Raw genomic sequence first — 15,864 nt, forward strand, 5'->3', positions numbered from 1 at the left:
TCTACAATCCTATAACTAAAGGATTCTCTCTTCACAATCCACAGGATTGGAGCAGTGGCATCTTGGAAAAACACAACATAAAATATGAAGATGTCATTCCCAAAGATCTTATAGAAAGGGGAGTCAAGGCTTTCAGAGTATTATACTTGTGGGAGAAGAGACCTCAATGGTGATACAAAATTATATTAATAAGTATTATAACTTATTTTAAAAGCCATTAAAAGCTTGTTTGCACGTTTTCTGAATATTGATATAGCTACAAGAATGTTAGAGCCAGGATGCTTGGAAATAAAACAATTCACATTTGGCTAATTATATTACAAAATGTTAAAACTAGTCAAAGGTATTCCAGAAGGTTTCTGCTTCTATCTCCCAAAGACAAGCAAACCTCAAGCAGACACAAACCGTGTAAACACTTTTTGGAAGAAACCTGATTGTGAAAGGAGTGTAGGTTTGTGTTATCAGAATAAGAAATCTAGGTAAAGTGGGCTCTACCAACCCCCACTCTCTGGCAAAGAAATCTGCTTGTGCTCTTAAAAATGTAGAGGAAAATGTGTAGTTGGAAATGTTTTAAATGTTCTTTTATTTTTTAAATATGGGAATGATAAACACCTTTGTGAAACGCAGACTTGCAAATATGTTAGCTAAATGCAAAGCTCCTAATGCCATTGCTGTGTAAATGGTAAAATGCTTTATGTTCCACCATGGAATCTAATGACTTTGCTAAACTAGTGAGAAACAATTAGAGCTGGCCTAGCACTTCTTGTTCTTTAAACTAAATATTTTTAATAACTTTTAAAAGAGATTTGGCATCCAACAATTTAAAACTACCCCTGCCTCCCCCACCCCCACTGAAATATTGTGACTTTAGTGAAGCATGCACCTGTAAGCAAGGCTTTATGAGCTGCTGAAGAATCTTCCCAGTTCCTTCAAAAGGTGGCTTCTCCTCCACTCGCAAAAGGGTGTGCCCCTCTATCCCAGTCAAGGGTACTTGAGCCTCACAGCTTAGATACTGAGAGTACATGGGATACTGTGTGTGTGTGTGTATTGTGATTGCATCTACATAGACGATCAAGTCAAGCATGTGTAGTCTGTGTCTTAACCATTCAGTAGCTGAAGGAAGGGCCTTTAAGTCCATGAGGGAACCATAAAGTCTTTGCCAATGCGTGCAGCCTGCAAGTATATGACCAACATTGTCTAACTGGCCACAGTGGCAAAATGTGGAATCAAAAAGGCCCCACTGATGATCCTTAATAGCACATCTGGTCACTCTGCATCAGAAGCAATTAGGCTTTACTCAGGGATGATGTGAAAGGTCAAAACTAAGGGGCTGGACTGTTGGATCTGTCATGATATAGGCATTCGCTATGTTTTGAAGCTTGATCATGACACCTAGTATGCAACCTGGAGGTGTAGTTCTCTCCTTTTCAGTTTGTTTGTCCCAAATGTCTGAGTGCGTGAGAGATCAGGCTCCAGAATGGAAGATTTGCCATCTTATTACTTGATTTCCTTTCTGTGAGTGACCTCTGTTTCCAGTTTGCCCTACCTAACCAGCTTTTTTGGGTGTCTGTGGGTCTTTTGTGGATCCAGGTAAATGGTTAATATTGTTGAATAAGTCTTTATCATGATGTATGTGTTTAATTTCCTAATCAGAATTTAGCATTTCCTCGCAGCTTTGAAAGTATGAATCTGGGGAAATGGTAAGAAGGGGTGTGGTGAAGTCTGAAGGCCAGTCTGAATGTTTACAGAACAGGTGCAATCTGAATGTCTAATCTATGGTGAATTCAGTTTAGGGTTGCCAACTGTCTAATCACACAAACCCAAACACCCTGGCCTGGCACGGCCCCTTCCCTGAGGCCCTGCCCCACTCACTCCATCAGCCCTCCCTTGGTTGCTCACTCTCCCACACCCTCACTCACTTTCACCAGGCTGGGGCAGGAGGTTGGGTTGTGGGAGGGGGTGCGGGCTCTGGGCTGGGGCCGAGGGGTGCAGAGTGAGGGAGGGGGCTCTGGGCTGAGTCTGGAGCAGGGGGTTGGGGTACAGAAGGTGGTGTGGGATACAAGCTCTGGGAGGGAATTTGGGTGCAGGAGGGGCTCAGGGCTAGGGCAGGGGATTTGGGGTGTGGGAGAGAGTTTGGGTGCAGGACGGTGCTCCAGGCTGGGGCAGAAGATTGGGGTGTGATAGGGGGTTTGGGGTACTGGCTCCGGGATGGGGCTCAGGGTTTGGGGTGTGGGCTCTGGGAGGGAGTTTGGGTGTAGGAGGGGCTCCGGGCTGGGGTTGGGGTGTAGAAGGGGCTGAGGGGTGAGGGCTCTGGCTGGGGCAGCGCTTACCTCAGGTGGCTTTTGGGTGGCAGCACAGCAGGGCTAAAGCAGGCTCCCTGCCTGCCCTGGCCCCGCCCTGTGCCGCTTGTGGAAGCAGCGAGCACGAGGGGGATAGGAGGCTCTGTGCACTGCCCTGCCTGCAAGCACCGCCCCTGCAGCTTCCATTGGCTGCAGTTCCTGGCCAGTGGGAACTGCGGGGGAGGTGCTTGCAGGCAGGGGCAGCGTTGAGACTCCCTACCCCCTCACACACACTCCCCTGGGCCACAGGGACTTGCTGGTTGCTTCCTGGAGCGACACAGGGCCAGGGCAAGCAGGCAGGGAGCCTGCCTTAGCCCTGCTCGCTGCTAGACTTTAAGCGAGCTAAAATCTCCTGGATTGGCTTCAGTAGCCTCCGGGAGATAGAGCCCGATTCCGGGAGACTCCTGGCAAAACTGGGAGGGTTGGCAACCCTAATTCAGTCATAGAAAGAAAATCATTAGGTAAAAAATGTCTTATTGTATTGTTTAATTTTCACCCCCTGACCAAATGGGAAGAGCGGGGAAATTTGCCAAGGGAAATGCAATAGAATATAATGTAGTAGTTCACTCCATTGACCATCTAAATGGTTGGTTACAGTAACACTAGATGGATGTTCTGAAAAATGCTAGATTTGTTTGACCGTTGTGTTTCTGTATGTTAAAATTGTTGCATATGTTTTATTATAGTGCTAATAATCCTAAAGGTTTGCTAGAAGTTAGAGAAGCACTGGAAAATGTACATAAAGTAGAAGACCTTCTCCCCATAATGAAGGTAAGTTTTGCAACAACCTTCAGCTCGTGGGTAACAATTTAAATGGACAGTTGTATGTCTAATTTAAAATGAACAACTGTAGGAACTTTGGCTGTATTCTAAAGAATTAACATACTAATCAAAATAACTGCAAATCTGCTCATCTAAGGCTTGATCCTTCCCTTAGATGCATGTGATGTGTACCTGAGAAGACTTAATCCAATAATTATTTTTAATTAGTAAAAGAAAAATATGCCTGTAAAAGGGAGGAAAAAATTCTGTGTGTACTGGTTCCTTGAAGCCAGGCTTCCTAGTGATGAGGATTTTTATTTAGAACCTGAATGACTGGTTCAGCTTAACTGTGTAAAACATAATTGAACAAACTGAAGAAAAGAGTTTATGGAATTGGAGTTTATGGAGTATTGTTAGGGGGCTTATTCCTTCACCCACTTACTTCCCTGGTCCTTCTCACATGAACAGAGAGCAACAATACCCGAAGTCCAAAGGTGCAAACAGTTCGATGTTTATTGGGGTGAACTTCCAGCAAGCATGATTCCAGTTTCCTTCCTTAGTATCCTCCTTCCCAGCTCTGACACCACAGAGCCTTACACCTGTGTCCCTGTTCCCATTCCTACCCTTAGCCAAGCATGATTCCAACTTCCTTACTCCCATTCCCTGTTCCCATTTCCCCCTTTAGCAAAACATGATTCCAATTTTCTTACCCCCATTCCCTGTTCCCATCTCACACACCCACATGCCCACCCCCACCCACACCCAGTCACTTCCTCATTGACTACAGATTATATAGTAAAACTTGAGTTCTGCTTAGCTATACCTTAACCAATCATTTTCCTGAAATTTAACTAACCAATCCTAACATATTGTAACATGTAACCAATTATATGTAACCAATTATATGTAACCAATTATATGTAACCAATTATATCCCACCACCTCAATTAGTTTACACCCAGCAAAATTAATTATACAGCAGACAGGAACAATCACAGAACCAGACAGAGATTATACAGACAAACAACAGCAAAGTGGGAACTATAATGACAAAACAATGCAGAAGTGAGGATTTCACATCCCAGCTATTGATAAGTGAGTTCTTGCCAGACAGGATGCTATCAAACTAAGTTTCCTTTTACATTTTCTAGGCACTTCCCTTTCTCTGGAGGTGATAGGAATACAATCCTGTCCTGATAGTGCCTAACAGCCCAATAGCACCTTATTTCAATGTGACTAGTTTGGAATGTGAGGATGTGACCGTTCGCTTCCCAGCTTATGGCTGCCTCTGCTGCTTAGCCAAAGGCCTGAGCCTAAGCACAGGGCCACAAACTGTCACAGTAAGAGAAGGCCCTTACACTGGTAGACAGTGGTTTTGATTCTTTCTTTTATACCTCTATCACTAGCCAAGTGATAAGAATACACCTAAATTCTTAGAGTATAGGCCTTTACAGACAGGCCTGAATATCTATATCCTAACAAGTATGGAACATTTTTTTTCAGTTCAGGGCCACTGATTTGAATGTGGCCCAGAGCAGCAATGAGCAAAAGTAGTTGCCTGTTAATGGCTGATGACCAACGTGGAATGAACTGGTGATCTACTCTGATCTAGTGGAAAAGTGCCAGAATCACCAAACCCAGCTCGGCCCTTCCAATTATTAGCACCCTGTTGGTAGCCTCCATAAAAAGGCTTTGGATTATGTGGCATGGAGACTGAGTTACTCTTTCATCCCTACTAACCATTAGGTCCTTCCAGCTCAGGGTTTAGTTCTAAGATTTTTCAAATAAATCTAATGTTAGTTGAGTATTTAAATCTTTGGGAATATGGCAAGAAGGGCTTGATTTAAAAAAAAAAATCTCTAAAATGAACAGAATATAAATAAAATATTCAGACTTGAATAGTTCGGAAAGGAACATTCACACCAATCAAAGCAGGGTAATTCAAACTGATCAGGTATAGGTGTCTTCACAGAAGCTTAAACACTGCTACCTAGGTTTTCTGTGTGGTTCTCTGATAAGTGGCGCAAATGTCACCTCCAAGTTACTTTCTTAAAGCATATATTAAGGATTGTCTGAGGGTTAGGGGAGTTTAAGACCATACCTTTACAGCCCTGTCAGCTCTCAGTCTCCAACCCGGTGCTCACCTTTTTTTGGAGTGGATTCCAGTAAAACTAAACAAAAGGCTGGGAAGGAAAAATTGAAAGATATTTGATTGTCCTGAACAACACATTATGATATTGGAAATCATAATGTAAGGCCCTCTAAAGCAAAATGGATGCCACTTTTTGCGGAGGTACTTGACAAAGGGAAATGTTATCAGCTGATTTGAAAACACAGATTAGTACAGCGATGACAAAAATATATAACTATTTAAGGAACTGTGAATGATTTAGCTAGAAATAAAGATCTCTTCCTAAGAATTGGCAACAAATATTCCTGGTTTTCAAAAAACAATGATTTTGATCTGATTTGGATTGCATGTGTATCCTTCTCAATTGTACATATCACATTGGAATGCTATTTCTCAATAAAAGCTTTTAATCTTTTTAAATAATGAAATCCTTGGCCAAAACATAATTCCATTGATCATACTATTGTATTTTTAAAGACATGGTTGCAAAAGCCATTCACTCAACAATGGAAATGGAGCAATTGTCTTTAATGCTGCATGGATAAATTGAGAGAGCCAGTTAGTATTTAAGTGGTCTGGTTGTTCAAATAGGTGGGTAACTTTGAATAGAACTTGACTCTTAGCTTTATTTGAATAAAGTTATTGTGGTTTATAATTGTCACATTAGTTATGGCTTTTGGCTTCAATTTTAAATTTAAATCACTATTTTTTGGCTTTGCAAAATTTGAAAAAGTGTTTTGTTTTGTTTTTCCTTCTGGTGAGGAGAAAACTATGCAAAGGATGTTGAATGAGATTGGCTAACAGTAAAAAATTGTGAGCTATGTTCTGGAATGCAATTTAGAGTAATTCATTTAATTACAAAGTATAAAAGTAAAATACAGACTCTACAACTTATATTACTGTTTTCACATTAATATGCCAAATGATGAGTATCATACTGGGGCTTGGGAAAAACATTTGTCTGTGTAGTTCTAGCTTAGTCTTTTTTATTTAAATTTTTTATTTAGAAGACCATAGCTGCACTAGCTATCTCTTGTTAAAACTGTCCTCTAGAAATCAGTGTTACAGAACAGTGGCTAGAAAGCTTATCCTACTATATTTATTCTAATATATTTCCTTTTTTCTGAAAGCAGTTTAACAGTAAAACAAGAGATGGGTTTACTGTAAACACAAAAGTCCCTAGCCTCAAAGATCAAGGGAAGGAATATGACGGATTCACAATTACAATAACAGGAGACAAGTACGTTTGCTTTAAAAATTCATATTTTTAATATTCTGATCTTTAAGGAAATGGCAATGAAGAAATGTTGAAGTATGAATTATCAATAGCAATTAACTTCTTGTTCTAGTGGCATTTTGTACTTGTGTGATTGGGCCCTTTGTGTAGATGACTTAGTCTCACTGAGTCTGGAAGTGGTTCTCAAGTGTGCAGCATCTCAGCCGACAGTGACCCTATTATTCAACTCATGCTGTTGAATGCACTTTGAAAAGTTTTATCCTTCATAATGGTATCCACAAAATTCTGATCAGCAGACCTGTATGGCTGACAGTTTTGATTCACCAAGCCATCTCCACATGTATAGAGTAAAATGTTTTCTGCTTTGAGGACTTTTCAGTCTACTTCATAGACCATAAAAACAGATCTGAGTGCTCTGAATCAGAATGGATTGGAAATCACCATCATAATGGATCCATTCTAAAAGTAGGGATGGACAGAACAGGGGTTTTTGGCCTTCTTATTTTACTGAGATTTTTGAGTGTTTTGTGGCGCTTCAGGCAATACCCTACTAGTTAGACTCATGTAATTCCTAGTTGGTGAATTGTAGTGAGGAGGCATTGGGTCCATTACTGGTTGAGATAGTAAATACCCCCTTTGAGAAGCAAGAAGCCAGCACTCCTAAAGAGTGATTTTTAAGCCCATGTTCAAAAGATCTTTGTGGTCTGACTACAACAATTGATAATGGGAATTGATAATTTTCTTAGATGTTCTTTCCATTCAGATTACTTAGGGAATCTAAATTCTACACTATCATTTAAAGTGTTCTACAACCTACTGCAGGCATCTTTAGTGTGGAAGGTAGACATTTTACTGAACCCCAGTGGATTTTTCCCTTTTGAATTTTAATCTCTAGACCTTCTGCACATTCATAATGGGATGATGCACAAGATAGTTTCATTATATTAGGAAAGTATTTATCTCTGTGAAACTGTCACAACTATGAAAATTAAATTACAAGTGTAAAATTTTGGTAAGAATCTGAATAGTTCCACATAAAGACCAAATTTGTAGTAATTAGCACTAATTAGGAAACAATTCCATTTCTGGAGTTTCAAAGTTAACAAAACAAACATGCTGTGGATTCTAAACATATAAAACAGACTGAAATAGAAGGTACCATGAGAGAACGTAAGCACGGCCATACTGGGTCAGACCAAAGGTCCATCTAGTCCAGTATCCTGTCTTCCAACAGTGGCTAATGCCTGGTGCCCCAGAGGGAATGAACAGAATAGGTAATCAAGTGATCCATTCCCAGCTTCTGGCAAACAGAGGCTAGGAACACCATCCCTGCCCATCCTGGCTAATAGGTCCATCGGTGGCTATCTTCCCTGAATTTATCTAGTTCTTTTTTGAACCCTGTTATAATCTTGGCCTTCACAACATCCTCTGGCAAGAAGTTCCACAGGTTGACTGTGAGTTGTGTAAAAAAATACTTCCTTTGTTTGTTTTAAACCTGCTGCCTATTAATTTCATTTGGTGGCCCCTAGTTCTTATGTTGGGAGAAGGAGTGAATAATACTTCCTTATTTACCTTCTCCACATCAGTTATGATTTTATAGCCCTCTATTATATTCCCCCCTTAGTTGTCTCTTTTCCAAGCTGAAAAGTCCCAGTCTTATTAATCTCTCCTCGTAAGGCAGTCGTTCCATGCCCGTAATCATTTTTGTTGCCCTTTTCTGAACCTTTTCGAAGTCCAATATATCTTTTTTGAGATGGGACGACTACATCTGCACACAGTATTCAAGCTGTGGGCGTACCATGGATGTATATAGAGGTAATATGATATTTTCTGTCTTATTATCTATACCTTTCTTAATGATTTCAAACATTCTGTTCACTTTTTTGACTGCTGGTGCACATTGAGTGGATGTTTTCAGAGAACTATCCACAATGACTCCAAGATCTCTTTCTTGAGTAGTAACAGCTAATTTAGACCCCATCATTCTATATGTACAGTTGGGATTATGTTTTCCAATGTGCATTACTTTGCTTTTATCAACATTGAATTTCATCTGCCATTTTTTTGCCCAGTCACCCAGTTTTGAGAGATCCTTTTGTAGCTCTTCGCAGTCTGCCTGGGACTTAACTATCTTGAGTAGTTTTGTATGATCTGCAAATTTTGCCGCCTCACTGTTTACCCCTTTCTCCAGATCATTTGAAATTTCTTGTTTTCATATTGTGTGGATAAATTTTTTTTTTCTGAGTAACACCTCTGAAAAGTTACAAAGACAGACAACTTGGCAAAAATAGTAGGCTGAGTAGGGCTCAAATTTAGTTATGGTAAAACAAACATCCTTGAAACTCAGACATTAAGCAGTAACATCCCATTTGAAGGCAAAAATATTGAGAGTAGAACAGTTCATATACCTGTGCTGCACCATATTAGCCAACAGAGACCTCAAGAAGGAAGTGAGATCAGGGATAGGAAAGGCATCCATTGCATTTACTAAACTCAACAGCATATGGAAATCAAAGATATACGTCACCTAAACAAAACTAAGAATTTTCAATTCAAACCTAATCTCATTGCTATCATACAGCTGTGAGAGCTGGAGATCTACTAACATATCAAACAGAAAACTAGACACATTTTAAAATAAATGCCAACAAAAGACTCTGGGAATTGGTTGGAAAGACTTAGTCACCAACGAAGAGACCTGAGAAATCACCAACCAGCAGCGCATTGCTACCAGAACCAGAAAGCGTTAGACATATTTGGGGCATCTACTTGTGGTGCCAGCACACACGCTCCGCCATGAAGCTGTTAAGTGGAAACCAACTGGTATGAGGAAATGCGTGCACCCAAGAGAAACCTTAAAAAGAGCCCTTAGCAGGGAGGGCAGGCTAGTCTATCTCAATACCACAGAGCAAATGGAAGGAGCAGCAAATAACGGTGGTTAATGGAGGAGGCTGGTTTCCACCCTGTCTGCAAACATTGGTGCAGGAAGGGTGTAAATGTAAAAAATAAAACTTTAATGCTCTGTCTAAAAAAATCCCCAAAGCCTCTAGACTTCCGTCCATCAAAATATTAGCAGTTATTTGCAATTAAAAATTGCAGATAGCACCTACCACTTTGTCAGTAAGAATATTAAAATATATTCTCTGATGTTTCTATTTCAACCTCAGTGCTTCTCATTTGAGTGGGCAGCAGATTTGTTTTCTTGCTTTAAGTAGGGGTGATATGGGAGAAGGTTTTGGCAGAAGGAAGAAATATTAGCCTTAACTATCTTGCATTTTTGCACCTCTTTTAAGTATTTGATTAGCGTCTTGACATTTATTCAAATAATCTTTTGTATTAGAGTTGGGAACATATTATTTTCAGTGGAAACTCAGACAACGGAAGAAAGAACACAATTGTATCATGCAGAAATAGATGCACTATATAAGGATCTAACAGCCAAAGGAAAAGTACTAATTCTATCTGCAGAACTTGGGGTAAGGTTTTTATGGAAGCAATTAATTTGATTGAAGCTAGCATGAATTTTGACCTGATTTAAGGGGCAAATTTTTAACAGTGAGGGTAATTAACCATTGGAATCTTACCAAGGGTTGTGATGGATTTTCCATCACTGTCGATTTTAAAATCAAGATTGGATGTTTTTTTTCTAAAAGATATTCTCTGGTTCAAACAGGAATTAATTAGGGAAGTTCTGTGGCCTGTATTATGCTGGAAGTCAGACTGGATGATAACAGTGGTCTCTTCATGCTGTGTGGTCCATGAATCCTCTATATAATTAATTTTTAATATCTATACTATCATTTTTTATTTTTGTCAAAATACATTCCAGTTTACTGTGCATTCAGATTGTTTGGCACAGTTCCTAAAAAAGTAATAAAATTCACCTCTTATTGAAATGCTACTAGTAAGAAGAAATTAAGTGAAAGATTACCCTTAAACAATGGAAACCTATTAAGTTGCTCTGCTTTGCTAAGTAATAGTTTAATTCCAAACACACAGCATGAAATGTTCTATAATAAAAATGCCATTATTTTTTTTTTTATCCTGGCTTGCAACCACGGCATATTATTACCATGATGAGCACTATTTAATGTTGTTCATAGACTGGTTCTTGACAGCTAGTTGTAAAATGAGAATTGACATAAATACATGATAAAACAATAGAATTGTTTTCAAGTTGATTGCATTCTACCTGAGAAGCTCGCTGTGCTTTAGATTTATCAGGATCTTTAACATAGCATAATGCCTTAATGCTGGATGAAATACAATGCTAGTTTGTTGTTCAAGCTAGTTCCTTAGCTTGACCTTTTTGAGTTACTTGATCTTCCAATGTTCACGATAGGGATGGTTCAGTTTTATTGAAACTTATGAAATATTTTTCTTAAAAAAAAAACAACCCACCGTATTGTTGAGTATATTGTATAATTACTTAATGGAGGGTATTACAAAGTACACTAACATTCTTATATGTTTCTTCATCTCATATGTTTCTTCATCTCATATCTGTACACTAAAGTATTTTTTGAGCTCCTGCTTGCATTTTTTTTACCTAGGAGGCAGATGCTGTGTGCAACCTAATCCTGTCTTTAGTTTATTACTTCTATAACTTAATGCCACTCTCAAGAGGATCCAGGTTAGTGACTGATTTTGTGCATTATCTGTCCATCTGCTATTCTATTTTAGTGAATGTGGGATTGTTTATCTGCTTAGTGGATTTTTTAATAAAGGGACTTGTGATAAACTGCAGTTTCTCATGTGTTTCTAGGGTCTCTTATTCTAATGATACTGATAACATTCCTGATGCTGTAGCCCTCAGGAGGCCAAACCTTTATTGACCACTGTGGTCTGTGGTTAATCAATATTAACTAATTAATCAGTCAGTAACCAGTCCATCAATAAGGCTATAGAACTACAGCTCCTCAGTACCTGAATCCCTGATTTTTACTAAGGTGTCAGATGTCCGTTTTTATCTCTAATTAAAAAAAAATACCTTGAAGTGCTTTTTTAATTTTTAACTAACAAGTAAGAAGTTGAATTTGTGTAATGTAAAATAATTCCAACTGAAAAATATTACGGAAAGAGACTTGTTGCTCTTTATTTTTTAGCGTGATAGCTTATTCGGTGATCATGGGAGCACTGATGGCAAGTGGGAAAGAAGTAGCAGGAAAAATACCAAAAGGAAAGGCAAGTTCTACATAAAAATACACTGGCTCAACCTAGATAACAGAAGTGATACTTCTAAGTATGGAGAAGCAGCTGAAGGAATAAGCAAGGACTCGGTGTGTGTATCAGGTGTTTGTCCATGCTTTACCATGGTGGCTTACAATTTTATAGTGTTTTTTTAGGATTCATTGCTTTTTGTGTTTTTGTGGATTCTCAGATGACAACTGTGATATAAAGTATGTTTCAGCATCGATGGTTAGCCCTGAGGCTGCAGCTGTTCCCCTCTGATGTGGACCTTCCCACAGTAATCCATGCCTTAATAACTTTGAGGCCAGATCCCAGTGGTGACCTCCTACTTGTGGTTCCCCTTGAAGAAGTCTCTGAAGATTCAGCTTGAGCAGAATGCAAATTTTATCTCTGGAGTGCAGTGGGCTCTTATGGGCACGCAATAGTAGTGTTTTCTCTTTGCTTGCAGATGAAGTTCAATGTGGTTGCAATTTACAGAGTTCTAAATGGTCTGAAACACATTTATATGAAAGAGCATCTCATCCCATCTTCTGCCACAGGAGTTATGTATGAACTGCTGAATAACCTTTGCTGTTGGTTCTGGAGTTTAAAGTGAAGTTCTGGTCTGAAAAGTGACTATGTAAAAATGATACCACCTCTCTCATCAGATATGTTCCTTTTGTGTAGTTAGTCATAGCTGCTGACTTTACTGACAAAAATAAGCTGTTTCTTTGAGGAGTATCTCTAAGGGGCCACACTCCAGGTGCACATGCACCTCTCGAGGCTTTGATCTGAGATTTTTCCACTAGCCGTGCCTGGGCCCTCAATCTGGTACTCAATTACAGTAGAACCTCAGAGTTACGAAAACCTCAGGAATGGGGGTTGTTCGTAACTCTGAAATGTTTGTAACTCCGAACAAAACATTATGGTTGTTCTTTCAAAAATTTACAACTGAACATTTACTTAATACAGCTTTGAAACTTTACTATGCAGAAGAAAAATGCTGCTTTTAACCATCTTCATTTAAATGAAACGAGCACAGAAACAGTTTCCTTACCTTGTCAAATCTTTTTTTTTAAACTTTCCCTTTTTTTAGTAGTTTACGTTTAACACAGTACTGTACTTGCTTTTTGGGGGAGGTGGGAGGTCTCTGCTGTTGCCTGATTGCATACTTCTGGTTCCAAATGAGGTGTGTGGTTGACTGGTCAGTTCGAAACTCTGATGTTCACAACTCTGAGGTTCTGTTGTACCTTATGAAACATCCATTTGAACCTGTGGCAGCCTGTTCTCTGTTCCATTTATCTATGAAGATGGCCTTTTTAGTAGCCATCATGTTTAGTAGCCATGGCCTGTAGAGTTGGGGAGATTGGTGCCTTGATGGCAGATCTTCCCTTTACAGTATTCTTCAAGGATAAGGTTTCTTTACATATACATCCTAAATTCTTATCTAAGGTTCTCTTGGAGGTTCCTTCTTTGCCAATCTGTTCATTTTACCAGTGTTTTTTCCCAGAGCCACACAACTCTCTGCAGGGGCCTCTTTTAATACCCTGGGTCTTAGAATGGCTGTGGCCTTCTACTTGGATAGGATAAAGCAATTTTGAAGGTTACCCAGGCTGTTCATCTCCTTCACAAATAGATCCAAGGGATCCATGATTTCTGCTCAGAGACTATCAGGATGGATATCTGGATGTATCACATGTTATGAGACTGCAGGCTTTCATCCTCTTCAAAGGATGACAGCACATTCTACCAGGTCACAAGCAACATCCACTGCTTTGCTTAAGAACATACCAGTGTCTGAGATGTGTAGGGCTGCTGCGTGGGTTTCAGTACATACATTTTGGAAGCTCTACTCTTTAATCCATGTCATCAAATCCAATGCAGCTCTGGCTGCTGCAGTACTATCTTCAGTTCTGAGCTCAGTTCCAAAGCTCGCTCACCCCTCTGGGAGTCACCTGAAGTGGAGCAGTCTGAGACACTACTCGAAGGAGAGGAAGAGGTTACTCACCTTGTGCCATAACTGTAGTTTTTTGAGATGTATATCTCTATAGATGCTCCGCTACCAGCGCTTCCTTCACCTCTGCTTTGGATTGTTCTCTGTAGACACATTTGTGTGGAGAAGGAACTGAGGGTGGTTTGTCCACTTCTCCCTACGTTGCCTCGGTGTCCAGCATGAGGAGGCATAGGGCATGTGTACAGGCTGAAGGGGCACTGCTAGTGTACAAATCTCTAATCAAGGACTCGAGAGGTGCATGCGCAATGGAAATTGAGCACCATACGAGGACACATCTTGAACAAACTGCAGTTACTGCACAAGATGAGTAACCTCTTTTTTTACTGTTAGCACTGCAGAACCAATTCAGCTAAGGGAGAATGAGCTGGTTTCTGTTCCTCCTTATGGCTCACCAACAGAATTGTTGACCAAGCTCCAATGAGTTAAAAAAAACATTGAAGAAAATATTATGCAGGTGTAACCGATAAGAGTTTGGCTTGCAATACCCTTTACTGGCGATGAAGCATGAAAAAGGAAGTACAGAACCTAGCTTCTCTCTTCACTATTGATGAGTTTAGAAGGCTGATAGCAAGAAAAAATTGAGCTAATTCAATACTGAAAATTAAGACAATAAGTAGAGAACAAATAAGAATGGCCATGCTGTGTCAGACCAGTGGTCCATCTAGCCCAGTATCCTCTCTTCTTATGGTGGCCTGTGCCAGATGCTTCAGAGGGAGTGAACAGAACAGGGCAATTTTGAGCAATCCATATCTTTTCATCCAGTCCCAGCTTTTGGCAGTTCACAGTTTAGGGACACCTGGAGCAAGGGGTTGCATCCTTGACCATCTTTTGAGCCCCCAATTATACTTGTGGCCATAATGTGCCATGGCAACAAGTTCCACAGGTTGATTTTGCGTTGTGTGAAGAAGTACTTCCTTATGTTGTTTTAAACCTACTGCCTATTAATTTCACTGGGTGACCCCTAAGTATTGTGTTTATGTGAAGGGGTAAATAACACTTTCTCCACACCATTCATGTTTTTATAGACCTGCCATATCCCCTCTTAGCTGTCTCTTTTCCAAGCTGAAAGGTCCCAGTCTTATTAATCTCTCCTCATATGGAAACTGTTCCATATCCCTTCTCTGTACCTTTTCCAATTCTAATATATCCTTTTTCAGATGGGTGACCAGAATTGCACACAGTATTCAAGGTGTGGGCATACCATGGGTTTATATATTGGCATTTTGATATTTTCTGTTATCTATCGCTTTCCTAATGGTTCATAACTTTGTTAGCTTTTTTTGATTGCTGCCTCACATTGAGCAGATGTTTTCAGAAAATTATCCACAATGACTCCAAGATCTCTTTCTGGAGTAGTAACAGCTAATTTAGACCCCGTCATTTTGTATGTATAGTTGGGATTAGGTTTTCAAGTGTGCATTTCTTTACACTTACCAACGCTGAATTTCATCTGCCATTTTGTCGCCCAGTCATCCAGTTTACTGTGATCCCTTTGTAACTTTCGCAATCAGCTTTGGACTTAACTGTCTTGAGTCACTTCGTATTGTCTTTAGATTTTGCCACCTCACTGATCATCTCCTTTTCCAGATCATTTATGAACATATTGAACAGCATAGGTCCCAGTACAGAGTCTTTGGGGACCTTGCTATTTACCTCTCTCCACTGTGCAAACTGACCATTCATTCCTACCCTTTGTTTCCTATCTTTTACTTATCCATGAGAGAACCTTCCCTCTTATCCCTGACTCCTTAGTTTGCTAAAGAGTCTTTGGTGAGGGACCTTGTCAAAGGCTTTCTGAAAATCCAAGTATACTGTATCAGCTGGATTACCCTTGTCCACATGCTTGACACCCTCAAAGAATTCTAATAGAATCTCACTGCCAATTCTAGTCACTTCAAAGTGAACTGCACTTTGAATTTTCCATGTCCAGGAGCAAGTTTTTGTCAGTGGAGGGCCAATTACTAACCTGTTCTTTCCAGCAATCCGCCGGAGCATGAATTTGGCAGGGCAGAGTGCCAAATGTATTTTTCTGAATAGTTTTTTGATTGACCTTTATGAGATGAAATAGGGCCATGGTGGACAACCTGCGGCCCGTGGGCCTCACGCAGCCCATCAGGGTAATCCGCTGGCCGGCTGCAAGACACTTGTTTACGTAGAAGTCCACAGGCACAGCCGCCCGCAGCTTCCAGTGGCTGTGGTTTGCCGTTCCCAG

The 15,864-nt window shown here is 40.1% G+C and overlaps 1 protein-coding gene across 9 annotated transcripts in view; it reads left to right on the forward strand.

The window, feature by feature from the left end:
• TTC13 (tetratricopeptide repeat domain 13) overlaps positions 1-15,864 on the forward strand; it is a 98,164-nt gene that overhangs the window by 79,008 nt on the left and 3,292 nt on the right. For 6 of the 9 annotated variants that reach the window (XM_073338027.1, XM_073338028.1, XM_073338025.1 and 3 more), the window contains 5 exons: positions 3,026-3,110; positions 6,363-6,472; positions 9,810-9,945; positions 11,023-11,102; positions 11,575-11,653. In XM_073338027.1, the coding sequence (XP_073194128.1) occupies positions 3,026-3,110; positions 6,363-6,472; positions 9,810-9,945; positions 11,023-11,102; positions 11,575-11,653 (490 nt within the window). The remainder of the gene's footprint in view (positions 1-3,025; positions 3,111-6,362; positions 6,473-9,809; positions 9,946-11,022; positions 11,103-11,574; positions 11,654-15,864) is intronic. The other 3 variants (XM_073338024.1, XR_012158142.1, XM_073338030.1) reach the window with 3 other exon arrangements.

The sequence above is a fragment of the Lepidochelys kempii genome, chromosome 3 (assembly GCF_965140265.1).
Source record: "Lepidochelys kempii isolate rLepKem1 chromosome 3, rLepKem1.hap2, whole genome shotgun sequence".
Classification (NCBI taxonomy): Eukaryota; Metazoa; Chordata; order Testudines; family Cheloniidae; genus Lepidochelys; species Lepidochelys kempii.